Genomic DNA, 27,428 nt, shown 5'->3' with positions numbered 1-27,428 from the left:
ACTAAACAACCAATTTTTCATCCTGTTTTTTGAATACAAGGTGATACAGAAAAGAAACTATAATATTAAAACTACCACAAATTGCTTTGCTAAACCTGCTGTCTAAACTTGAGTCAAAAAGTGTTCAAGCATCAGAGGTGGCTCAGTTTTCAGAAATTAATATTGTTGGTAGCTTAGTGTGAAAGTAAGGAAAAGAAAATTTTTTAGAAGAATGGAGACAAAGTAAGTCAGGAGCTATTTATAAAGAAAATGCCAAAAAAAAATGCTAATAGGGTGGGAACTACAGAGTTTTCAGCACCACAAAAGACAAAGCGAATAAAGTTACATCAAAACAGTTAGGATTAAAAAGAAAAGAAAAAAAAAGGAAGGAACTTGCTTTCAAGCACTGAAACACCATTATTTCAAACCATCTCAGAACACCGGTACTTGTAAGTTTAGAACAGCAAGTACACCAGGGAAGACTGCCTCACTTTCCACCACACTGCCAAAATCTCACATACAGGTATCACGCCACGTATCACGTTCCCTTTTCTGGTGTCATTCATATAAACCCCTCTTGTGGCTGCTTAATTATGCTTAGACAATGAGAATGCCACTCATGTACAAAAGTGAGCAACACTGTATTTTAACCAAGCATGTATGAAAATCAGCTTGAATAGAAGAAAGAAAAAAGTTTTGGAGAAATTTATGCTCAGTAAACACCTTGAACAGCACCACAGTAGTTCTTATGAAAAAGTGTAGCTCTTCTCTGCTAATGCCTGCAAACACAGCCTTATCCCTCACCTTTCCCACCTCATACAACGGTCTGAACAAAAAGAAATTGCAATGAAGAAATAAAAGGAACACAGTCTTCTGGATGTAGTCACACATCTAATGATCAGTATCACTTCTGAATGGAAGAGCTGGTGTACTTTATAGCAGGAAAATTATGTCTGCTTGTAGTATGTAGCAATAACAGGTGTTTGTAGTACATTCACAGAGATTTTAGAGCTGATATTTATGCTCTACAAAGTTCAAGTCTGAACTGCATTAGCTACTAGTGTGCATTTGCATTATAACATGTGCTAAACACCAAGTAAAATAATGATACAGATGATTCACTCCAACATTGCTAAGGAACTGGCCAAGAGTGTCTTCTTATAAGTACAACTTTGCACTAAATTTTCAAAGGCAACACATCCTTAAGAGTCCTGTAGCTGCAGGGTAAATAGCTACTCAGGTTGTCAACACAGACTGTTTTCATTAACATTCCCAGGGAGCTGATAGAAGACAACGTTTTCAAATAATGCTTCCTAAGCCCTATTCAGTTTGGCCTCCAATACTGAAATGGACAACAACAAAGACCAAGCAGAAAAACCTGCATCCATCAAACAATATCACTTCTCTATGTCTTCCTATATGTATTTTAGAGAGCTCTAGAAAGCAGAGCATATTTCAAAGGTCACACCTCTGAGTAAATAACAGCAACTCAGAAACCAATTCTATTACAGGGGGGAGGTGACAAATAGAAAAATGCACACAAAAAAATTCACCAACAAACACTGAATATCCCTATTAGATGGTTTTATCTAGGATAAAATGCCTAATTTGAAACAAAGATGCCCAATTTGAAACAAAGTTTTAAATCTGAGTTGTTCATACTCATACGAAGTGCCTTACACATCAGGCTCCAGAGTCAACTCACTTATAAGTCAAAAGTCACAATGATTATTCACAGCAGGGCAGAGGCAGAATGACAGAGATAAGCTTCCACATAAACAACTCAGTTTCACCTGGAATAAACAAGGTGAATTTTGTGATTTAAGACAAACAACTGGATGAAGAACAACACAATCCATTAGAGGAAGATATTGCCTTGGACACTAACAAACACAGCCTGAACAATTCTCTATTCTATCATGCTGCTATTTTTTCCAATAGAAGGATTTGCAAATATCTTTTCTACCACGACCAGCTCTAAAAGGTACAATACCAAATTCTGTGGGACCTAACCTTCAGTTACCATGTACTCCATGTACAGTAACCAGTACCATGTACTCCAACCACTTAATGCACAATACACCAATACTTGTGGACAAGAAACCATCAGTTCAAACCATCCATAGAAGAGTGCTCAGGAACACGGGCTTCTACAACCAGTCATGCCCAGCTCCTTAGTATGTTACTCTAATTAGATTTTTTTAGAAGTTACACTTGCATCACATTTCAATTTTAACAGCATAGGTTAAAAACTATGAAAAAAAGTGGGGGAAAAAAAAAAAAAACAAACAAAAACCCAACAGCATCCTCATCTTCAAACCATGACTAATTAGAGAATTTCATGAGTTCATCACAAAACTGCCTTAAAACCAAGTGTGCTGCTGATTACATTTGCCAGTCCCAAGGTTCAGAGAAAATAGCTAATGGCCATTTATTTACTACTTAGTCTGTTTGTACACAAAAAAACCAAAGAATGCACCATGTGAGTGGAATTGAGTACAAAACTCAAATCTTTGACCTGGCATTACCGCACCTACAGTACCTTTCAGAGTAACTAGCGCTAAAACCACTGCTTGTCTCTCAGAATCAGCGAGAAAACAAAATACTTTGAATAACCAAATTATTAGCAAACATTTTATAAACCCACTGAGCTGCAAACTCCATTGGCACCGATCTGAAATGCAACAAAGCATTCCAAAAGAACAGATGTGCAGTACAGCATTTAACATCAGGAAGTTCAAGAGCTATTGGCACCATTCACTAACTACCTTGTGTCTGTGATTCATACACCTTTAAATATCTCCTTATGGTAAATTACTGTAGGGTTTGCATTTTAAATGAAATGATAGAAATAACTGAATGATGTGCATTTCAGACATTTGTTGAGAAGCTTCTCTTTTTGATGAGCACACTCTACTACACAGGATTCACTCACTCAATAGATGAGGTGTTTTAAGCATAGCATCTGACTCTTCAAATGAAGCTGTAAATGACTCAGGCCTTTAGGTGAAGGATAAATTCCTACATTGTTTGGAGTGGCAAACATCATCAAATATCCTTCTAAGGTTTTGCATTAATGTAATTTCAGCAGTTCAAGAGGCAGTAGTTTCAAAAATGCAACCAATCTGAAGCTGCAAAAACGCAGTGACAGTGATGCATAGCATAAAGCAGAGTTTGAGTTGAATCTAGCCAGGGAGATTAAAGGGAATACTAAGAACTTTTACAGGTATATTAATGGGAAGAAGAAGACTAGGGAAGGTGTGGGCCCCCTCAGAAAAGAAAATGGTGACATGGTCACCTGTGATGAGGAAAAGGCTGAGGTACTTAATAACTTCTTTACCTCAGTCTTCACTGCAAGGGCCTCTAGCCACACTCCTGATGTTATGGAAGTCAAAGCCAGGGACAGGGAGGAAGAACTGCCCATTGTAAGTGCAGATCAGGTTCGTGATCATCTGAAGAACCTGAAAGTGTTCAAGTCCATGGGACCCGACGGGTTACACCCACGGGTGCTGAGAGAACTGGCAGATGAGGTTGCTGAACCCCTCTCTATTATATTTCAAAAGTCCTGGCAGTCTGGTGAAGTCCCCACAGACTGGAAAAGGGGAAACATTGCCCCCATCTTCAAAAAGGGCAAGAAGGAGGAACCAGGGAACTACAGGCCAGTCAATCTCACCTCTGTGCCTGGAAAGATCATGGAACAGATCCTCCTGGAGTCACTACTCGCTCAAAAGAATAGTGAAGAGGTGATTGGGAACAGTCAGCATGGCTTTGCCAAGGGCAAATCCTGCCTGACCAACCTGGTGGCCTTCTATGAGCAGGTGACAAAATTAATAGATGAGGGGCGAGCAACTGATGTCGTTTACCTGGACCTGAGCAAAGCCTTCGACACTGTCCCGCACCACATCCTGGTCTCCAAACTGGTGACACATGGGTTTGATTGGTGGACCACTAGATGGATAAGGAACTGGCTTGATGGCCGCACCCAAAGAGTGGCTGTCAATGGCTCCATGTCCCAGTGGAGGCCAGTGACAAGTGGAGTCCCTCAGGGATCAGTCCTGGGACCTATCTTATTCAACATCTTTGTGGGGGACATGGACAGTGGCATTGAGTGCACCCTCAGCAAGTTTGCTGATGACACCAAGCTGTGTGGTGCAGCAGACACGCTGGAGGGAAGGGAGGCCATCCAGAGGGACCTTGACAGGCTGGAGAGGTGGGCACAGGCCAACCTCATGAAGTTCAATAAGAGCAAGTGCAGGGTCCTGCATCTGGGTCGAGGCAATCCCAGGCACAAATACAGGCTGGGCAGTGACTGGCTGGAGGATAGCCCTGAGGAGAGAGACTTGGGGGTGCTGGTGGACAAAAAGCTCAACATGAGCTCTCAGTGTGCACTTGCAGCCCGCAAAGCCAATCAGATCCTGGGCTGCATCAGGAGAAGTGTGGCTAGCAGGTCGAGGGAGGTGATCCTCCCCCTCTACTCAGCCCTGGTGAGACCCCACCTGGAATACTGTGTCCAGTTCTGGAGCCCCTATTACAAGAGGGATGTGGAGGTGCTGGAACGTGTCCAGAGAAGGGCCACGAGGATGATCAGAGGGCTGGAGCACCTCTCCTATGAGGACAGACTGAAGGAGTTGGGGCTGTACAGTCTGCAGAAGAGAAGGCTCCGAGGTGACCTAATTGTCGCCTTCCAGTATCTGAAGGGGGCCTACAGGAAGGCAGGGGAAGGACTTCTCAGGATATCAGGTAGTGATAGGACTAGGGGGAATGGAATGAAGCTGGAGGTGGGGAGATTCAGGCTGGATGTGAGGAGGAGGTTCTTCACCATGAGAGTGGTGAAACCCTGGAATGGGTTGTCCAGGGAGGTGGTCGAGGCCCCGTCCCTGGGGGTGTTTAAGAGCAGGCTGGATGAGGCTCTGTCCAGCCTGATCTAGTGTGGGGTGTCCCTGCCCATGGCAGGGGGGTTGGAACTAGATGATCCTTGTGGTCCCTTCCAACCCTGAATGAAACTATGAAACTATGAAACTATAAAGACACTCAAAGAGTTTTTCAGTAGAAACACAGCTCCTCAACATCAGAAAGTTGACTGCTTTCCTTTTAAAAGTTTTGGATTTATGTGGCATACTCATGCCTCCCATTTCACTGCTACTAATGTCATCGATCTTTGTTTAAAGGTTAAAAATCACCTTCAAAGCCCCCAATGGTCTGATCAAAGATCTTTTAATAGTGTGAGAACTACCCCATGTGGTAGCACAACAGCCTCCCCATTATTACTCACCCAACACATAGCATCTCCACCTAATAATCACTTCAATCATGCCAGTTACTCAGAGAACAAGTGATTAGACCTCTGAAGAAAATGTTTGGGGAGGGTAAAAAAAATACAGAGTTGGGAGAGATTACAAACAGTTACAATTTAAACAGGTCGCATGCAAGTCAGTCCAAAATGTCAATATCTTTAAGCCCTTTGTTTTAAAGTGTCAACTTGTGGTAGTTTCAGGCTGTGCCTGGAAAATTTTCCACAGATCCAGAACAGAAAGTAGTAGAATGGAAATAACTCACCACTGGATGTAAAAAGGAAAATAACAGTAAATTGTAAATAATCCCATTGGACAGGTAAGAGACATAAGCTAGTTGTGGATAGTAACTTTTTCCGCTTCCTCCGCTGTGGCTGGTTCTTCTGATGTTTTTTGCTGACCTTGATTGCATTGCCTTGTTGTGGCTAAGTACTGGCAAACTCTCTGGTCTTCCCTCTATTGTGTATAGGGGGATAGGGAGCAGGGAGTAAGGAAGCTATTATTAGCCCCCTGGTTTGTCCAAGGGGGTTATTCTGCTGTTTATAAATCATAAATACCTGTAGATATTGTAACTACTGTGTATTTTGTACATATTCATTGCATTTCATTCTAGATAGTAGTTTTACTTGTAAATACAGCGTCATTTGCTTCCAACGAAGCGGGTCTGGCAATTTTATGTTGGGGGGAACTTCCAACCCATCACACAACTGTAGTACAAAAAGTTCCTTTTCACTGCTTTCTGCTGTATCAGATTTATATACATTAAAAAAAAAAAGGCAAAACCTGTCATTCTGGACCAACTGTGGCCTGTCATACACCAGCAACATGAGGTGTTAAGCTTTATGCTTAAGCTTGGAAATGTGAGTAACACTTGTGCATGCAGGAGAGATTCCTTATGTTGTCTTTATGCCAAGGATGGAGAACCGGCATCTCCTGAGACTGATGAAGCTCACAGGAAAAAATCTCATTAGTAAAAAAGTCAGTGCTGCAGCTCAGCAAATGGAAAGGCTGCAACTGCTTCCAGCTTCTTGGCTGATTAGTACCAAACAGCTATCAGTGAACAAGCTCCCCCAGCCAGAAGTCATGGACAGGGAACGATGACTGGGGAGATATTATGTGCACAGGAGACTGGGAGGCTTCCTCTCTTATCTATTGTCCCTTAGAATCATACAATAGGTTGGGTTGGAAGGAACTATCACCTAGTTCCTTCTTCTCCACATGCTAAGCAGGTGGAAATGCTCCTTAAGTGGATTCTTTTACATCTGAAGACAGGAAGGCCCAGCCCAGCAGAACACCAGGAAGCATGCGAGTAAGCCAAGTGAATGACAAGGAGTCCTAGAATCAGAGCAGAGGCAAGGCGCGCTTGAACTAAGTGTTACAATTTGTTGGCCTAAAATTTAGTTTTTTGTAAGTCTATTTGCTGGCTAATAGGACAAACCACACAGACCTGACCCTCAATTTATTCTAAGAAAAAATACAGTATACTCAAAATGGGTTTGAAACTTCTTTTATGGTGGGGTAACTTGAAAAACTGAGTCTTTATGGATTATTAAAATACAAGTTTGCAGCTCTTGTTAAATTTTATTTCCCTGCCTCACCAGATGTAGAGACTTGGCTGCCAATGTTATGCTAGTCTTTCCCACACTCAGGCAGACTTAAAGGAACAGAAACTCAACTCCATTCTCCTTATCACCATAACACTTAGCAGTATAGTTACACTACACAGTGTACAACAGGCATAAATAAATCTGTCTAAATTCACTCCTGTGTAGTAATGGATTGAGACTTGAGTCTCTGGATCAAGGTTTCCTGCACGTTTCACAAACAGTTCAACATACTCTCATTTTTACTATGAGCCAGATGAAACTCTTAACTAAAATTCATTTTCATAGCTATTTAATACATTCAACATAAAAGGTGAATTACTGTAATAATAAGTACACTTACTGGTGGGAGCCTATCATTATCTCCATAATTTGCAGCAATAAGATACTGGCCTTTGGACTGAATTTACAGTATTATTTTAGGCCTATCAACTACAAATGAGGTAAGGACATTACTTCTTGAAAACACACCCATCAGCACGTCACAGAGGGATCTTTCAAAAGGTAATCTAGGAGGCACACAGCAGTAAAACATTATACAACTATGTAAGATTCTGAACTCTGCAAGAGACTTACTAAAACCAGTCAGGAAAAAAAGATAAAAAAACCAACTCAGACACATTAATTATTTGCTTATGAAGCAACAAATTAGGTATATGCTGCCAACATAAGGCAGATAGGAAAGAAAAAAAAGCATATACACAATTCTAGAGTTCAATGGAGGATAAATTTCCAACAAAGATAAAGAAGCCTGTGGTAAATCAGACCACCACTCGGTTTAGTGCAACATCTTATCTTCCTATTTGCTTCAACAGCAAATACAAAAATAGCAGGAACAAAAAACTAGCACAGCTTTTACATGAAATCATAGTGTTGAAAAGTAAGCAGAAGAATAAGGTTAGCTTTTTTCCCCCCCCCCCCCCCCAAGACTTTTCCAGGCTGCAGCAATTTAGGTTTAGGAACTTCCTGGGCACAGGTGGCATTACTGCTCTTAACTCTTAATGGATTTTCCTTTCATTAATTTGCCCCACCACTTTTTAAAACCATGACAGCTCATTTAACATTAACAATATTCAGCAGTAAGCCATTCCACGGATTTAACTCCAAGGAATCATCTTCAATTTATTCTGAACTTGCTCCCTGGTAATTTCAGTCGATGCTCCCAAGATCTTGCAGTGGAAGAGACAGGAGACAACCTGTTCTAAAAGCAGAAATATTAATAGCATCTCAGCAGATTCGATCTACAGTGTTCTATACCATTTCCCTGTGTTCAGAAAAGATACATATAAATAAACTCAGAACAGAACTGCAGGGATTAAAGTAGAGAGTCTCTCTTGCAAAAGGAAGTCTAAACAGATCAAATTATTTACCTTAGCAAATCAAAATGTAGTATGATTATTTTCAACAAGTACCAACAGGACAAACACCACAGAAGAGTTATTTCAGCTTAACAGTGTTGACACACAAACAAATGTGTATAAATTTAGAATAAAAAATTTTAGAAGGCTTTGAAAAAATCAGAAAATTATGGCCTTGCACAGCATTTAAATAGAAATTGCAGAGGCAAGAGGGCGTTTTTAAGTACTCTTCTCTATCACTTTTAAGATGGGTGATTTTCACAACTATTATGACATTACATGTATCCATAACATTACCACCTGCAACGTGGAGGGACAGGCCACAAAACCAGCTGGAAGCTCTCATACAAACCTACATATTCTTCTGTGTTCTCTCTAAAAAAAACACCAAACCTCTGCTCAGGACTTCTGAAAGCAATTTCTGTTGGAGTGCTACAGACCAATACCAATCACTTAGCACCAGGAGTCTGTTCAGTTGCAACCTGTGATAGGACAAGAGGCAATGGATGTAGACTACAGCATAGGAAGATCCACCTCAACACCAGTAAAGACCAGAACAAGGCTCCCCAGGGAGATCGTGGAGTCTCCTTCTCTGGAGACTTTCAGAACCTGTCTGGATGCACTCCTGTGCAACCCCTGCTAGATTATATGGTACTGCTCTGGCAGAGACTCAAGATTTCCAATACCTAACATTCTGTGAAGAGCTGAACTGTGAAGCAAGGGGCTTATGTCCTTGCAGCAATTTGGATAAAAGTACTGTGGAAAGCTTGTGAAAAAAGACTGAATTAACCTCTTAAAATTTTGAACTACCACAGCCCTGCTATCCAGACAGGAGGGAAACGCTCTGTCTCTAAGTAGGAAGTATAGCTACAGACCCAAAACCCACAGACAATACTTGAAACTTCACCAGCTTCAACAACATAAATATGCGTGGGATTCAGTCTTGGATTGTCTCTAGAGTATCTCAATTTTTAATTTTAATTAATGAAGGCAGGGAATTTTTTGGCAGATATAGTTCATTTATTAAGAACCAAGCTCACCTATTATGGTCTTTCATATTCTATTTTGGCTTTAATTTCAGCATTACTCTGACAAGTACTAACACTGCAGGTATGTCATTATCACCTACTACAAGAAATGAGGCTTCCTATCCTATTTCATTGTATACAGAAATTAACCCTTATTTATATAAAGGCAACTGCTTTTCCAAATTCACTTGTAAAATAATTTTATCCTAAGAAAAGTTTTGGTTTAGCAACTGCCCAGAAAAGAAAAATAATAGTTAAAAAGTAACAGTCAGAGAAAGACAGCAGCATCACAGTCTCAGGCTGCGCCAGGGGAGGTTTAGGCTGGAGGTTAGGAGGAAGTTTTACACAGAGAGAGTGATTGCCCATTGGAATGGGCTGCCTGGGGAGGTGGTGGAGTCACCATCACTGGAGGTGTTCAGGAGGAGACTTGATGGGGTGCTTGGTTGCATGGTTTAGTTGATTAGGTGGTGTTGGATGATAGGTTGGACACTATGATCTTGAAGGTCTCTTCCAACCTAGTTTATTCTATTCTATTCTATTCCATGTTCTGTGAGGTGCCTCCAAAACTTTATGTAAAAAAATTTAAGTGGCTTTGAAACAAACAAACAAACAAAAAAAAAAACCAGTTGTTTGTAAATTCCTGTTAACGACCCACTTCAGGAGGCAACAAACAAAAACCAACTTTTCCCCATCCCCTCCCATCCAAACAGCAACAGAAATGAGACTGGATAACACTTTTGAAATAGCTTTCAATGTCATGTGTCAATCATTTATGGCTATCCGTAGGATTACACCCAAAGAATGAACAGCTCTCCAACCTCAATAGCTATCAATAATATCCTACAACAAAAGCAGGAGTTCAGGAATCATGAAGGTTACACTAGAAGGGGTACTTATGAAAGTTTTATAATGCTACAACACTGTCTCACAAAGTTATTTGAAAGCAGTATGTTCCAAGCAATTGTTCACAGTTTTGGGTTTTTTTTCTTCTTAAGATGTTCCACCCACCCACTTTCAAATGGGTAGGAGCATGCAATTTGCTTTCTGCTGTGTCATTTACCTATCTGGCAGGCTTCTAACTCAAATTTTGTCCCAAAATACATACAAAAATCCACTGTCACCTATGTTTATGAAAGTTAAGAACATTTTTAAAAGTGCATGAATGTCAGTTTTTCCTCTTTGAAACTGAAATGTTAGCAGAAGAAACAGATCCAGTCCAATGTAGCATTACCATTGGACTTTCCTGTCGCTTTCATTCAGGACTCAAGAATCAAACAGCTTAGCATTTTCATCAACCCAAGTCTAAATCTGGCATGGTAATTGGAAATTTGAAAAGCATTATTTTCAGCATCGATATCCTAATGCTACTACTTACTTTCACTATCAAAAAGCTAGCATTGTCTAAAGCTGTAACTATATGACTATAGTGAATCACTATTTTTGTAAAGTTTATCTCAACATGTAATATGCCTTTTAAATAGAAACTAGACCTGTAAGATGGGGAAGCAGCTCTTCAGTCACATGCTAAGTATAAAAGTACTAAGTGAAAATATCTTTGTCAAAAACATGTAACACAGTTTTGTTAGCAAGTAGAATCTTCTGTGAGGCCTTCCAGAAGGCTTGGAGCAACTAAATAACATCCTGAAAAAGGGAAATACATGTAACTGCAGTTCTGTCCACCAAGATCTGAGGACAATCACTGGGCAGCAGTTTTTAGTACTCCAGCTCCATCATGGGTAGCTGCACTTCACTATCGAAGTATTAAGCAAAACTGTTGCATGTACGTAGTATTACAACATAGACCTTCCCTTGAGAAATGGGAGCCTGAGTGCTAACAGGAGCAAATTAAAGAACACTTCTGTGCCTCAAGAAAACAAATACAATTTAGCATTGTCTCGTACAGGCAGGAGGAAGGCTCAGGGACGTGTAAACCACTATGACTATAAGACAGTTATGCATAAGACAAGGATGGCAGACGCATTTCAGAGTTGGTGTAGTGAAGGAGATCACTGAATATGGGGGGGGGGGGGGGGGGGGAACACACTTGGAAAAAAGTGGAGTTGAGTCTTCTGCAAAGCAGCCCAAGAACTGAACCACAGGAAGGCCCTGGGCAGCTTCTCCTCAGTTGCAGACAGTACCAAAATGTGCACGTGCACCTTGAGGATCTGAAAGGAGGGAGTGTCATTCGTGGAAGTCAGAGTTAAAATTACATACATAAGCACAATTCCATTCCCTGGTTTTACGAGTCTTGCTAAACCAGTCTGAAGGGACGTAAGATACCACAGAACAAAGTTCACTACATAAATCAAAGATTTTGTACTGTTTACACTGAATTTGAAGGGGAGAAAGGATTATTTCTTTTGCCCTTTCTCTTAAAACCAGATTGCTATACTATTCCAGGGGGGTCTGCATATGGCAAAGCCATCACTAGCCCTCCCCACTCCTGCAAACTCTGCTATCGTTTAAAGGGACTTACAGGGTGTGCTTTCAAAACTCCCTCCAAAAAGGTGGGCTTCTCTCTCCTTTCCAGGACTTATTTACAACCACTGCATGTGCCAGATGCAACTAACTGCTCCGTTTGTTTCTGACATGAGCCTGCAAGTAAGGTAAGTATGACATACTGCTCTGCTACAACAGGAAGTTTTGAATTTAGTGTCATCTGAGACCAAAAAAGGTAATGCTACTGTAACACGTACTTCTTAACCCAAGTTTAGCATCGCAAGCCTTCTCCACCCTGTGGTCATCTTTCTTCTACCTAATACACAGCCTGATGGAAGCAAAACCTTTCGTGTTTCAGAGGCCTGTATTTAGAGTGCACGATTAATGGTAGCCCCCAAAGTGGGCTGCTTTTCAAAATCCTGGGAGACCCTACTTCCACTGGTTACAGTAGTTTTAAATGTGAGGAGGTAAAAATGTAACTTCCTGATTTAAGTAGGCAGCCCCAGGTAGACCCTAACTCCAACCCCACTGCATACCTGGGCTGACTTCTCTAGCTTGTTGAGACACCTCCAGAAACACTATTTGGCTACTTTTTCCTGTTTTAGCAGTCTTCCCACTACTCACAGTCCACAATTATCCATCTGTTCCTTCTTCCCCCCTTCCATTTCAATGACACAGACGTTCCAGGAAGTAAAAATAAAACTCCTTCCAAGGTTTACAGGCAAACTCTCACAGTTAAATTCAACTCAATGGAGAAAGTTCTGGATAACCATCTCTACACCAAGCCTTTGTGGTAGTTCAGATCTATGTTTATAGCATATGATGGCCAAAGAAAACACAACTTAAAACAACTCTAATTCTTCATACAGATATTTAAGTGCAACTTCATGGGTAGTTTTCTGCAGTAAATGCAACTCAGCAATGGAAACCACATGTCATGTCAACTCAATCCACTGAACAAGTGCTGTGCAATAGTGTCTCTCAAGTATTCCTTCTCCAATGCTATGGAAATCCTCCTTCAAGATGTATGTGCAAAGTAAGAGGTCCAAACAAAGTGATAACCAAATGCCAAAATTTTTATATATGGAAGGAAGAAAAATGTAACATTTCATTTTTAGAGTGCATTTCAAGGAGAAATACACCTTCAGATGAAGAGCCAAAATTATTCACAAGTAGCAATTTAATTCCCTTATGTGACTTTGGAAGGAGAGGCAAGATCATGGTACCTACACTACTCACTTAGTGTCTGTTCTTTAGTTTCTAAGCAAAATGTGGTATTTTTTTTCTACCTAAATGAACTGTCAATTTAACGTGCAATATTAAGTTACATAAATGTTTCACCATCTTACAAACATATCTGTTGTTTTATGAAGTTCTTCCACCTGCCATCTAAGTTACACTAGTCATTCCACCTGCACTTCAGATCCAATGTTCTGTATTTTCCAATGTTCTGTCCCAACCAAGTTTCAAACAAAGGGGGGGGGGGGGGGGGCAAAGGTAGCTTATAATTAAAATAATTGAAATGTAAGCTGATACAACAGTTTATTGCATCAGAGTGAAGAACTTACATAACTTGTAATACATCTTTTATTAAGGACTGAAAGCAATGGCTCTAAAAGAAATGTCTCCTTCCTTAAGATACCACTTCAGAATAGTTTTCATCTAGAGTATACTCCATCCCAATCATAGTTGAATCCTGTGTAATCATGGTACAGTACATTACATAGTCTGTCTGGTCATTTGAGATAAATAGAAAGATCACATTGACCCAGTCTCTAAATTACATTACTTGCAACAAGGTTTAAGGCCAATCAGACTTTTTTATTCTTTAGAAAACATGGAAGATACTGAAAGCCGAAATTAATACAAGCAGTATCACAACAGCACATGAAGGCCCCAGAACAGACAGCATTGCTGTTTTACCAAAATCAGCTTTACCACATGCTGTCTGCTCATATACTAGGGGAAAAGAAAAACAAAACAAACCCCAACGTACACCTTGATTCAAACCTCCAACTAGGGTAGCAGTGGATAGCACTAACAGGTTTTGTTTCTAATACTGCACACAATAGTGCAATAATGCTAACAGAATAACTTCTGTCAGTATACACTGTGCAGGCATTGCTGAGGTAGAGGAAATGCCAGCAGAGTTACAGCAGCAGAGACTACTGTCCAACTGAGATCCAAGTGTGAGCATAAGAACAAAGAGGCTGAGTTTGACAATGCACTCATTCTTAAACCCAGGTATTAATATGATAGCTACAACTCTTCAGCAATATTTTATCACTTAGAAGAGTGGATCACTAACAAACTAGGTCAATGAAAGAGGTAACTTGCTTATAAGAACAGGAGTCAATCAATTTCAGCAATGATATGAAGAAAATCTGGAAAGGTTCTCAAACTACAGCAAATCCATAAAAACAAAGTCACCAGAACAGATGTGTCTTCCTTCTCCTTTCCAGCTGTCTGAAGCCTGACAAACCTCAAGCAATACATTAATGAACTGCTTTGAATCAGTCTGTTCCATTTTTGAGGTCCAGCTGTGGAAGTGAGAGCGCCCTGGGGAAAATCTTGTGAAACAGCCCAAATTGGAACTTGCTTTCCTGTTTTCAGATGTCAAATCTACATGTCTGCTTACTCACTCCTTCTGTGGAAGTTTCCCTCAAACGGTCACACCACCTGTGCTAAGAACTTTTAAAATCAATGTGTTCTAATGCTAGAACAAGTGCTGCTTAAGAAACAAAAATTAAAATCAAGAACAAATCACAATACTCTGAATATCAGCAAGCTTTCTTTAGGAGATCCCTGCTGCTTGTCTGGACAATCTACAATACCTTTAATTACTGAATACAGAAACTAAAGCAGAGCAGTCGGGCAAAATCCATAGAGAGCCTGGGAGGGGGCGGTGTATCCCTAGGCCTTCTCAAGCAGCATAGTCCTAAGCTGCCCCTCAGTTTCAAAGGCATCACAGGTTTCCTGAATCCTGAGAACTTCTTATGCAAAACAAAGAGTGTTCTTACCCATTATCACTTTTTCAGGAAGATCACTTTTATCTAGAAATCATAATAAAAATCACACCTTCCATCATTCTCCATAGTCAAGTAGTAAAAACTGGTCTGAATTGGACATAAACTATTCCATTCTTTCAAACTACCAAAGACTTAGTTTAATTAGCAATTAAAAGTAAGTAATACAAAAGACTCCTTTCTCACTGGATATAATGGAGTCATCATTGTTCTCAGCTTTTTGGCCACAAGCATTACAGGAAAACATCCTACCATTCAAAAGCAAGAAAATAAGCTGCCACAGGGGAACAAAACCAACCAGTAAAGAAAAACACAACTTAAGATGACAGCGTTTTTACTGACAGGGAATAGGTCAAGATATTCCAACTCTGTCCTCAGGTTGGGGAACAGCTACATTTCCAGATTAAAAGATGACAATCTTCAAGACTGTGCATTGCAGTCCCACAGCAATCATATCCATACCACACACTATTATCTAAGAAATCCTTATGCAACCTTGCACAATCCTTCAAACTGTCCCAAATACATCCACCTTCCCTACAACAGCCTTCCATACTACAATACAGCTTTTGCTGTGCTTTCCATTTTTTCCTCCTTTCCAGATTCCACTGAACCATCAATATGTTTTTCAAATTATTCTTATCAACTAGACTTTTAAAAGTGCCTTTTATTGAAGCTACACACAGAAAAAAATCCCACCAAGATAACAAAGATGGACAACATATAAATAATCCTAGAAATCTGTCAAAACTGATAAATTTTTTAACATGTAAACTTGTAAGTCAATAGAGTCCTTTCAAGGTTGAAAATGAGACCTGTCCTGCTAATTAGTTAACATGGACTCTAATAGTCTCTGTGATCTCATCTTACTTTGGCAACAAAACCAAATTTTGCAATAAGCATAAATACCTCTAACTCCTCCCCAGATGTGAACAGAAGAGTCATTAAAGCCATTTCAACTATCATTTCCTCCACACAGTAACTACAATTAAGAAAGCCCTCTGCTACAGAAACTTGCAAATTAAATTAATATGTGCTCCTACGGTAAAGGTGTATTTGAGGATTTTCATTAGAATGCCAGAAGCAGCTCAGACATGCATCCCTCATATCATCTAATGCTTAGTTTTGCTTTCACACAGAGTATTTTTTAATTAATTTCCCTGTTTCCTAACCAAGGAACAGACAAAAATGTACTATTCCTATTCCAAAGTAGCTGAACGGCTGTTTAGTAGAGATTTTTTTTCAGAAATGATAAAATTTTAAAGCTACACTTATCCTTTGAATTAAGAAAAGCACAAATAAACACTTGTTTCTTCTGTAGAACCTCTTTCTTATACAGAGGGGACCAAAACTGAACACAGTATTCCAGGCATTGCCTGACAAGCACCAAGTCATCTCTGATGATGATGCCCTTGTTGATTCAACCCAGCATCCTGTTGGCTGCAGCATGTCCAGTCATACTGAGCTTGTTATCCACCAGGACACACAGGTCCATTTCCACAGCACTGCTCTCCAACAGGGTAGATTCCAGCTTGTACTGCACTCCTAGATTATATTTTCCCAGATGGAAGGCCTTGCACTTATCCTTGTTGTATTTCACCAGGTTTTTGCTAGCCCACTCTTCCAGGCTAGCCATGTCTTCCTGCAGGGTGGCTTTCCCTTCTGAAGTGTATACTTCCCTACTCTGTCTGGTATCACCAACAAATTTCACCAGAGTACACTTGATTCCATCATCCAGATCATTTATAAAGACATCAAATGGTGTTGGTCCTCACTTGTGACAGGTTGCCAGTTTGAAAAGGAGCTATTCACCACCTCCCACTGAATGCAGCCTTGACAACCAGTTTGCCATCCACAGCAGAGACCACTCGTCTAGATCGCAATGCTGGAGTTTCTCTAGGAGGAGGTTGTAGGGTACTGGATTGAAAGTCATGGAAAAATCCAGGTAGATAATATCCACTACTCACACCACATCAACCAAGCAGGTTATTTTGTCATTTGAAAGTGATCATATTTGTCAAGCATGATTTGCCCTTGGTGAATCCATACTAGCTTTTCCCAGGCAAAGGCCTCATTTGACTTGTGATAGCCCCAAGAAGGATGTGTTCCATAAATTTCCCAGGGACTGAAACAGAACTGACAGGCCTATAACTTTCTGGATCCTTCTTTAAGCCATCCTCGTAGATGGGGGTGGTATTAGCCTTCCTCCAGTCTTCTGTGGCATCCCATCATCTCCACAATTTCTCAAAGATTATGGAGGGCAGTCTCAAAGTATCGGCCAGCTCTCTTAACGACCCCATTTATAGGGACTGAGCTCCTGTAACAGTTGCATATCAACTCTCTTAACTGATGGTGGGTCTGTGTTTGCATTGTTCTGGATATTTGTTTCCCCAAGCCTGCTAGGTCCCAATAGTGGTGGTAAAGACAGAGGGGAATAATGGGTTGAGAACCTCTGTGTCTTCACCACTGTTGGTGACTAATTCACCTCTCCTGTTTAACACCCAGCCAGTATTTTCCTTCTGTTTCTTGATTACTTACTTGAAAAATTCTGTCACAGTTTTGGCATCTCTGGCCAATTTCAATCCGAGTTGAGATTTTGCTTTTCTAATTGCATTTCTGCACACTCTGGCAATACCCTTATAGTTCTCAACAGGTATTAATTTGTTTTTCCATCCCTGGTAAGCTTCTCTCTAGATTTTAAGCAGAATCATAAGATCACAGGGGTGTTTTACTCGGCATACTTCCTTTACCTTTAAAGGGGATGAACTGGTTTTGTGCTTCCAGGAAAGTATTCTTGAAGAACTCTCAGCACTCTATGGCTTCTTTATCCTCCATGGAAGGTTCCCATGGAATTCCTCCCACTTGAGCTCTGAGCAAGTTTGTCTGTCTTAGTACTAACCTTCAGTGCCAGTTATTTAAATTAATGAGTCTTCCATTTTTTACTACATTATTTTTCATCTGAAACAGTTCTCCAGACTGATTCATCACAAAGGTGCAAAAATGGTTTCACTAACACATATAAGAAGCACAGATAGAGTACTTAAAATTCTGCTATGTAGTGGTAAAATACATAAAGCTGAAGTCTTAGCTTCAATTTACTATTCTACTCTAGATTCCTGTGCAAACTAAGTTTTATAATCACAAGATCATTAAAACAATGCTTAAACTGAAAGTGCAAATGGCAAATGCGAGAGAATTAAAAGCCATGGCACTGGATCTTTTGACTAATGCTGAAAATATCCTGAAATTTTTCAGAATTTTTCAATTCTCAAAATGCAAGCAGAAATTTAATGAAAAGTACATTCACAATTCAATTTCCTTTAAACTTTAATAACCAATCTATATTTGAGAAGTGAATCATAATCCTCCAAACACCACTGTGAGAAAAGGAAATTACTTAAAGCCATTTTAACAAAACAATTAATTTAACAACTTACCACAAAGGAAATTCATATGTAGACATACAGTGTTCTGGTTGTAATTCATAATACACTTTTAGTCATTCCCTTTACAAATCAGTAAGTGAGCTCTTAATTCTACATCTTAATTAAACAACCTTCTTCCATGAATACTACATAGCAAATGCAAGAACCATAAAGGAAGTTATTTTGATGAAACAGCTCTGATGGTAATCCATGCATCCTCTCATACTCTGAAGTGAATCCATCCAACAAAGAATATTCTTCCACTCCAAAACATATCTAAGCAGCTTTTTCTTTAGTAACACAGTATTTTATTCATGCAAGGAATACTTTCCTGTCACTCTTCAGGTAAAAAGAATAGCATTTAGAATCAAGAATAATACCTTTACACTGCAAAAAGTGACAACTAGGCTAATTTTAAAAATTCAGTATTCAGTATCACCAAGGTTCCAATGTACCATTCAAAAACTTTATTAGGTTCACAAGCAAACTATCAAAATGCCTATACTCCTTTAGCCAGTGTCAGTAGAACTAGTCTTGAAAACAAGCTTTTAACACACTAATATTGAAACATGATAGTCTTGAAGGCAGCATTTTCACAAGAAGAATTACAACTACTATGGCTATTTCCCTAACTTACCTATCTGTAAGTCAGAAACATATTAAAACCATACTTAATAATTTTCTCTTGTTTTATAGCACTTCCCTGGTCCAATGAACTCGGATGAGACTAAATCCTCTCCTTCCTTCTACGAGAAGCATTCAGTAAAAGGTACCAAGATTATCCTCTCAGATACACCTCAACAAATCCTGGAAGCCTTCTGCAGGGCTCCATAGAGAACTAGTTCAAAACTGCTCGTGAACAAGATTAACATCGGTAACATTTTTAACAAAGACAGCCAACTCGTCTCTATAATGGCGCACGGAGTTTAACGAGCATCACTTTCATTCTTAATTGTAAAGATACATTATTCAAATCTTATACTATAAACATCATAGCTGCAAAATCTCACCAAGAAGGGAGGCTGAAACAAAAAGTAACTTACATGAGTGAAATACAAGATAGGTACAAAACTAAAGGATTGGAAGTTGTAACCATACACTTAAAAGTATTCAGAGTGAGCACAGTAATGGCTCAGCTTCTGGAATTATCTGAACTAATACTAAAACCTGCCACCAAGCTCCAGTATGTACTCACCTCAGACACACAGCCCACCTGTTTAATTCATTTCTGAACAAGCTGATCTAACTAGTAACTAACAAGCTCTACTCACTAGTAACTAGTTTTTACACAACTATTTAGGTATTCTCAAACTACAAGTATGCACAATTCCTTCTCTTTGTCTCTTGAAAATACTACAAAATCCTTCCCGTCACCTAAAAATCATAGCAGTTGAGGACCAAGAGTAACAATCACAGTATCACTTAGGTTGGAAAGGACCTCAAGGATCATCGAGTCCAACCTGCTAAGTGCTTCATCCAGGCTTTTCTTAAACACCTTCAGGGACATTGACCCCACCACCTCCCTGGGCAGCCCATTCCAATGGGCAATCTCTCTTTCTATGAATAACTTCTTTCTAAGATCAAGCCTAAACTTCCCCCTACACAGCTTGAGACTGTGTCCTCTTGTTCTGGTGCTGGTTGCCTGGGAGAAGAGACCAACATCCGCCTGGCTACAACCAGCTTTCACAGTATCACAGTATCACAGTATCACTTAGGTTGGAAAGGATGTTCACTCAGGTTGTTCACTCAGCAGAGAACAACCTGCAGTTTACTGATCGATCCATAAGGCTGGAAACCAAAGCTTAATTTCTCCACAGAATGCAAATTTGCCTAATTCTCCATGGAATGAAGAACAACAGTGGGCTACAGCACATAATTCTGGTAATGGAAAGTCTTATGACAAATGTTATCGGTATAAAATCACTTTATAGCTGTAAACATTTGCCATGACTCTTCTTAATTTCTGTATCATCTTACTAATGTAATGAAAACAAATGGTTCTACACTCACAGTTATCCAAGTATGAAATATCTACTCTTTTCTAAAACAGTATAACAAACATATGGTATAGCTTTTAGATGATGCTTTCAACACTTACTTCAGATGGTATCAACATTTGCAGATAGTCTTACCTCTATAATTATCAAGTCCAGTCAGCCCACTACAGGGAAGTGCAATCTTAACTACACTTCTAGAAAAGTTTTTTTTTGTAATGGTGAGGTCAATTCTTTCCTCTTCATTAAAATCTTAAAATGACAACTGCAACGTTTGTAACTTCATCAACTTCGTTGCTTTGGGGAGTAATAAAAACACTGCAGTTTAAACTTAAGAAACATCCAAAACATTTAAGAATGTATGTTTTGAGCAACAAAATCCACTATTTTAAAGAAATATGCCTTGATCACTCTTTTTGAAAGTAACAAAACATGGCAAGTAACTCATATTTAAACAAAATATACTATGCAATATTCATTTTTTTAAATAAAAAAATTCAAGTATTTGGTTACAGATAAAGAACAAATACTGCAAATCTCTAAGTACCAGGATACATAAGCATCACATAGACTGTAATTGTCATTTCCAACTATAAACATGGTACAAACATTTAACTATAGAATGTATAACCCATTGCACTGCTACTGGATCGCAACAGACCCTACTTTAGTAACATAAAGCCCAACTGCATACAGAAAAATTCTGACTTCAAAAAAAAAAACCTATTACATGTCAGTCCCAATTATCCAGTAACACACTTCACGTTATTCCCAATCTTTCGACTTCCAGACCCCTTCAAAAGGGCTAGAAAACCACTGCCACCCAGAAGATAATTTACAACATTTTAGCCAGCTTCAACTTGCTCCCTATTAATAGACAGCAGGATGGGCTATAAACAAATTACATATACAGAATGCATTTTTTAAAAAATAAATAAATGAAGGAATAGCTCAGATATAATTTTACAGAAGTTGGAAAAGCTGCCCACTTCCTGGAATGCTTCACAAACATCTCATGGTACGAATTCCTTGTTTCTCAGTTTCCAGTACTGCCCTTATATAAAGCAAACATTAAAATTCTCTTTAAAGCAGTATTTCTTTGTTTTGATGAAAATAAATTAAGCTAAAATGTTTCCAAGGTTATTAGAAAAAATAACTGTACTATACCTAGACTAATCTGCTAAAATGTTTTCCTGCATAATTATTTTTCAGGCAGTTTGTTATAATTAGAACTGATGATATTTAATTATAGATTAGTAGAAAATTAACATTAATGTCAACACTAAAGGGACAAAGTCAATACATACTAATTCACACTGTCCAGAACTATTCCTCAACAAGCAACACCTATAATTATAAGAAAGATGAAAGAATATTGCCATTGTGCACATTATTTTGTGTGTTTAACAAAAACACAAACAAGCACGTTGTTAATTTTGTCAACACATGCAGGCTTTAGACAAAGGAAATACCATTTTTAAATCATCTAGAAAAGGACTGCAAAAGCACGAGAGGTAACAGAGACCAGAACCGGCCCCACTGCATGGAACTATTTAATCTCTCTTTGTATCAACTTCAATATCAATACTTCTAAATGAAAACACATTACTAATTTTATCTACAGGATATCAAAAGCTCAATGAATAGGAATTAACAAGCTTCTTATATCCAATACATCAGACCAGCTACATCAACCTACGTCTGTATACAAGCCAAATAATTATAGCTTATAAAACAAAGGTTTCCCACTGAAAGAAAGTCTGCCTAAACAGTAGAAATACCATTTACAGAAGGGGGGGGGAAGAGAGAAAGAAAGTAAGAAAGAGAAAATGCTTTACAATTCACTTCTAATACAATGGATATCCTCCTCACACACACACCCCAAATAATCTTTAAGCTTCACCTCCTGTAAGAACCTCTTCCTGGGAGAAAGAGACATCAAGGTAACAGCAGGGGTTTTGGTTTTGTTTTGAGGGGTTTTTTTGCTCCTTCACATTAATGTTATTGTCAACTACAGAACCATAACAGTGAGCACCTCCTCCTAGAAAAGGCTGGCTACATTGGATTTTCAACATTTCCACCAGTCTGAGAGGTGACCACTCTTTCAATTTCCCTCTTCTATCCCCCAAAACTACAACGATTGCAAACCATGATTTTCAAGTTCCTTTTCTGCAATATAAATATAAAATTTTTGGCAACAGAAATTTCTGCTCCCTCACACATACTAACAGCATGTACATTATTACAAGAAAGTTTTATTTCTCCTGGCTTATCACATATCCAATACATGAAACAACAATACAGTATTACTGACCTTTACTCTGTATCTTTAATAATTCATAAAACTGTATAGATCTGATGTCTTATCTGCTCGTTTGATTTGCTACATCCAGCAGGAGGACTCCGTTTAGCTCTCAATACCACAACCCTATATCCTACAATGGAAAACTACTAAAACAGAAGGACTGCAGTCCAGACCTAGACCATGAATAAAACCCACAACTATGTAAAAGCTCCAGATACAAAGCTGCTTCCACCCCTGAAAGATATCTCAAATTTCTTCTTATTAAGCCGTGTCAGGGTGTGGCTTCACTAAAACAGAATTCCCACTGGAAAGGCTTCATGGTATCTCCTGGTTAGCCTGTAAGTGGTCCAAGCCAACATACTGCTTCCTTCCAAGCAAGCCCCAGTAAAAACATGATAGTACCTCCTTGTATCAAGGCACCGAATCCTGCTGCTACACAAGTACATGTGTGCACAACAGAGCAATTCCTTCTATAGTTGCAACACAGGACCTCAGCTTCTCCTATCCGACAATCTTTTCATCCATGTACACTGCTCCCACCACCTTAACCGCAAGTAACCAGGGAAAACACTGTCAAGCAGGCACTTAGAGAAGAGATGCTGCTACGGCCTGCCTTTCAAAAGGTTAGCGGGTGTACTATTCTCACATCAAGGGGAGCACAGATAGATTTTTGTCTTTGTCAAGGACTCCTCTGGAAACACGACTCAGTGGTTTACCTTAACTGCTACACTTGCACATAAATCTCATATTACTTTATACTGCGCTAGCTGGTAGATTCTTAAATCAGTCAGGCTTTCATAATTGTGGAGCCTAATGTCTTTGTTAGCTGTTGTTGCTCCATGCACAAAAGAAAAGATTTTGTTACTATCTCTGTAAAACCTATTAATTACATCCACACACACACAGCCACGCTTTCCACAGTAACTGTTACATGGCACTAGAGTGATTTTCTAGATTACTCTAATTTTTCCTATATATCTTAGACTGTGTGAAGCTTCACACATGCAGAAAACGAATGAAGTAAGAAACACCACCTTGAACAACAACTTCTTACTTATCGGTGACAGTAATTGAAACACACGCACCTTTCCTAAAAGCAGAAAGGACAAGCAAAACTGAACATAGTTCAAAGCTAAGAAATTTCTCTCAAACATCTTTGAAAGTAACATTGACATTTTTTTGTCAACTTCCTTAACAATCCACTTTTCTCAGACACAAGTTTCACAAAGAACATGCTTCGTGAGTTAGTGTGCAAGTCATAAACGTCCAAAATGCTGCCAGAAAACCGAGATGAAATAGCAAAATATTTGTACTCACTGCATGGATTCACACAATGCTAAGGTAGGAGAATGTGCAATGGTATTTCTAGAAATATACTTCAAAACTATCAAAATGCCCCACAACTTCAGCCACCCCAGACTGCATATACAGCACATGCTTTAATCGACTGGCATAAAAAAGAAAACATTTCATGCATGAAACGACTCAAAACTCAACTAATATGCTGAACTGATGTCTGCATTACTTGTTTTCACAGTCTGAAAAATGAAACTTAACCTAGTGATGTTACGTTGCAGACAATCTAATGGCATATGGTATTTCTGTTTTCTATCTGGCATCCTTAAGCTCTATCCCATACATGACTCTACTGTTTGGGATAAACTCAACCTTGTTCCAGAGCAGATAATACTAATTCTGGTCCACAAACAGTTAGCATACATTATTTAACTAGTTTGACATGTCGCTCCCCTACCTTCTTCATTTATTGGAAGAAGTGCAAGTAACTCTGAAAATCAAAAGGAAATCACGGGATTTTTTTTAAATACAAGCACAAAGAAAGTGTACTTGGGTTTCCTTCCATCTCTGCCCCCTCCCCCCACGTCCTGACATTGAGCTTTTCCAATCACACCAGAAATAAACATCCAAATACGAGTAAGGGCCTAGGCTACCAAATTTAACACGCTTTAGGTAGGCCTTCTGATCAACCAAGATCAGCAACACACACACAAAAAAAAGTCTTTATGTGAAAATATCAGCATACAGCACGAGCACAATAGGATGAACAAAGTGTCAAATGCAACGCACTACTGACAGGAACAAGTCAGAAAGCTGGAACAAGAAGACCACAGCACCCTGCTTCAACCATGTGGTATTTTAAAGGCAATTCAATTTATTGTTACCCAAATGTGTTTTTTCGCTTTTAGTGTTTACACACAACTGGCAGGCACAGCCTTTGTCAATAGCTTACGGATGGGCAGCAGAACGTGCCACAGGTTGATAAGGACATTGGCGCTGCAAACGCCCTGGCTGCAGCAGGAAAGCACCCAGAAAGAACTTGCAATACGGAGGAGAGTTTCCCTCAACGTTCACCGGGGGCTTCACGCTACAGGCGACGTGCATACTCGTCCCCAGTATTTGTTTCGTGTTTACCCCCCACCCCCCCTTCTCTTTCTCCTCCCTGTCCGGCCATCTTGGGCCGACAGAAGCAGCCATTACTTAACTAAATGACAGGGCCAACAACTTTTCACAGAAACAATCATCTCTGTGAAAAAGCCGGGCAGCCTTCAGCAACCAGCGCGCCGTCCCGCTCCCTGTCAAGCCGCTCGGCGGCGACCTGGCACGCTGGAGGCAGCCGAGCCCGGAGAGTAAACAAGTCACTCAGCGACGGGCTCCGGGAGCCGCTCTGCGCCGCGGCCGCGCTGGGCCCCCCGCTCCCTCCAGCTCCGGGTCAGCTTTCGCCTCGCCGCGAGGCTCAACGGTCGCCCGGCAGGGCGCGCGCAGCCGCCGGCCACCGCCGCGCGGGGCGAAAATCACGAGGGAGGGTCCGGGGAGAGGCCAACGTCACCAGCGCCTCGCGCGCGCCCTTCCCCCCCACCCGCTCCCCCTCCCGCGTCCTCCTCCCCCTCCCTCCTGCCCGCACGACCCCTCCCCCGCCGCGCGGCGCCGCTTGGCGTTTGCTCCCGGCCCCAGGCTCCGGCCGTGGCGCGCAGGCACTTTCCCGTCCCAGGGCTAGACGGACACCCGCAAAGTATCTGCAAGGCCGTGCTCCCCCTTTCTCCCACACGCGGCCCCGCTCGGCTTCCTCCCGAGCGGGGGCCTGCGCTGACTACGTGGGGGGTGATGTTGGGGGGGAAGGGGCAAAAGCGACAGCGACGCGGAGGGGAGACCGCAGCGGGGGGCCATTCGGAGCTCCCTGCCGCCCGCAGGGCCGTGCGCCCGCGGATGTGGCGGTGCCCCACGCACACACACTCGCACCCAGATGTACACTCGCATGCACACTCACCGTGTGGACCCAAGGGACCGGAGGAAGGGGGCGGCTGGGCCGGACCGGCTCCCTCCCCTCCCCCCTCTCCCCCCCCCCCCCCCCCCCCGCAAAGCCCCGCTCTACATCCACCCTCGATCTTACCTTTAACAGCAAGGCCTTCGTTCTGGCGCCATCTTCATGAAGCCTCAGAAATCCGAAGAGTCGGCTGCAGAAGGGGAGCGGGCGGGAGGGAGGGGAGAGAGGCACAAGCGTTAGCGAGAGTCAGCCCCTAGCACGGGCAGGCAGGCAGGCTCGCTCCCGGCGGGCAAGGGCAGAGCGCGGCGGCGGGGGCCGGGAGCCCGCACACGGGCACACACGCACTCCCGAGCGAGGAGCCGCGGGCAGGGGAGGGGGGGGGACACGAAGGGAGCGCGGGCCGAGCCGGGACACGGAGGCGGCCGGGACGAAGCAGGGAGCAGGTACCTGTCGAGGCCGGATAGGGCTTCTCTCTCCTCGGCTGTCAAGCTGGCGAAGTCCTCCTCGCTCTGGCCGCTCGCTTTCCCCGCCGCCATTTTCTTTTCCTCATCACCGAAAGGAGCAGCAGAGGCGGCGGCAGCGGCGAGCGACACTCCGCACGATTTCATGGAAACGCAGCGTAATTAACTCACGATCGCAACCCCCCCCCCCGCGCACCCCCAACACCCCCCAGCGCCGGGCGGGGCGGGGTGCCCGACACACACACACCCCACAACTTTTATTACAACAACAACAGCCGGCAGGGAGGGGGAGGGAGGGAGGGAGGGGAGAGGGAGGGAGGCGGGGGGAAGCCCCGCTGCTCGGAGGAGGAGGGAGGGGGGAGGGAGCCCCAGCGCTGGAGACTCGGGGGAGGGGGGGGGGAAGGGGGAGGAGGAGGAGGAGGTGGCGGCGGCTGCTGCGGCGGATGGCGGCTGAGCGGTGTTTACATCGCCGCGAAACCACTCGCCCCGACGACGAGGGGTGCGAGGAACCGGGGGTGACAGGGGCCCCGCCCGCCCTGCCGTGCGGGGTGTGTTTGCCGCCCGTACAAACTTCCCCAGCGGCTGCCCAAAGTTGTTGTAATTGTGTCACACAGCGAACCCCACGCCGCCACCGTGAACCCCCCTCCCCTTGTCCGCCCGCCCGCCCGAGCCTACCCAGCCAATCGCCGCCTCCGCGGCATCGCACGTGACCTTTGTTGACTTACGTCAGTCACAGCGCTCTTCCACTGCTGCGCTCCAGCTTGGTTGGCCTTCGACGCCCGCCTCGCTCGTCATGTTCTCTCTATTGGTCAGCCTCTGAAGGAGGGGCGGGAGTTTTAGGGATTGACGGCTTATGAGAGGTCGAACAGGCCGTCAGTCAGAGGAGCTTTTCGACTACCCGGCGCCAGCAGGTTTGGCTTCTGCCTTTAAAAACCGTAGGACGAGAAGGCGGGGGGGGAGTTTTCGGGGCGGCGGGCGTGAGGGTGGGTGGAAGAGGGCGGGCTCCGCTCGCGGGCGGAGTTGCGTAACGGGGGCTCCGGCCTGAGGGAGTGGATGTCGCTGAGGAAGTGGGACTCGCTAACGCTTCACGAGTGGGGGCTGTGCCACACCGGCGCAGGGAAAGCCGTGCCCGGCCGCTCTGCCCTGGCTTGGGCGCAGGGCGTGGCGGTTTTGATAAAACTGGAAAATAATGGCTTCCCCGAGCGGGAACCAAGGACGGTGCTGACTTGGGCTCTCTA

At 42.1% G+C, this 27,428-nt stretch overlaps 1 protein-coding gene across 15 annotated transcripts in view; it reads right to left on the bottom strand.

Annotated features, from left to right (window-relative positions):
• The window catches only part of KDM6A (lysine demethylase 6A), a 168,075-nt gene extending 141,255 nt beyond the window's left edge, over positions 1 to 26,820 (bottom strand). For 11 of the 15 annotated variants that reach the window (XM_068155132.1, XM_068155141.1, XM_068155142.1 and 8 more), the window contains exons 1-2: positions 26,177 to 26,819; positions 25,856 to 25,919 (exon numbers count right to left, since the gene is read on the bottom strand). In XM_068155132.1, coding sequence (XP_068011233.1) covers positions 25,856 to 25,919; positions 26,177 to 26,337 — 225 coding nt within the window. In that variant the 5' untranslated portion in view covers positions 26,338 to 26,819. Of the gene's footprint in view, positions 1 to 25,855; positions 25,920 to 26,176 lie in introns of all 15 variants that reach the window. The other 4 variants (XM_068155131.1, XM_068155136.1, XM_068155135.1 and 1 more) reach the window with 1 other exon arrangement.
• Between the last annotated feature and the right edge of the window lie 608 nt (positions 26,821 to 27,428).

This window comes from Melanerpes formicivorus, unplaced genomic scaffold (assembly GCF_026170545.1).
Source record: "Melanerpes formicivorus ecotype bairdi unplaced genomic scaffold, bMelFor1.0.p_v2 SCAF_30, whole genome shotgun sequence".
NCBI classification, from domain to species: domain Eukaryota; kingdom Metazoa; phylum Chordata; class Aves; order Piciformes; family Picidae; genus Melanerpes; species Melanerpes formicivorus.
This window is presented reverse-complemented; position numbering and strand designations above follow the sequence as displayed.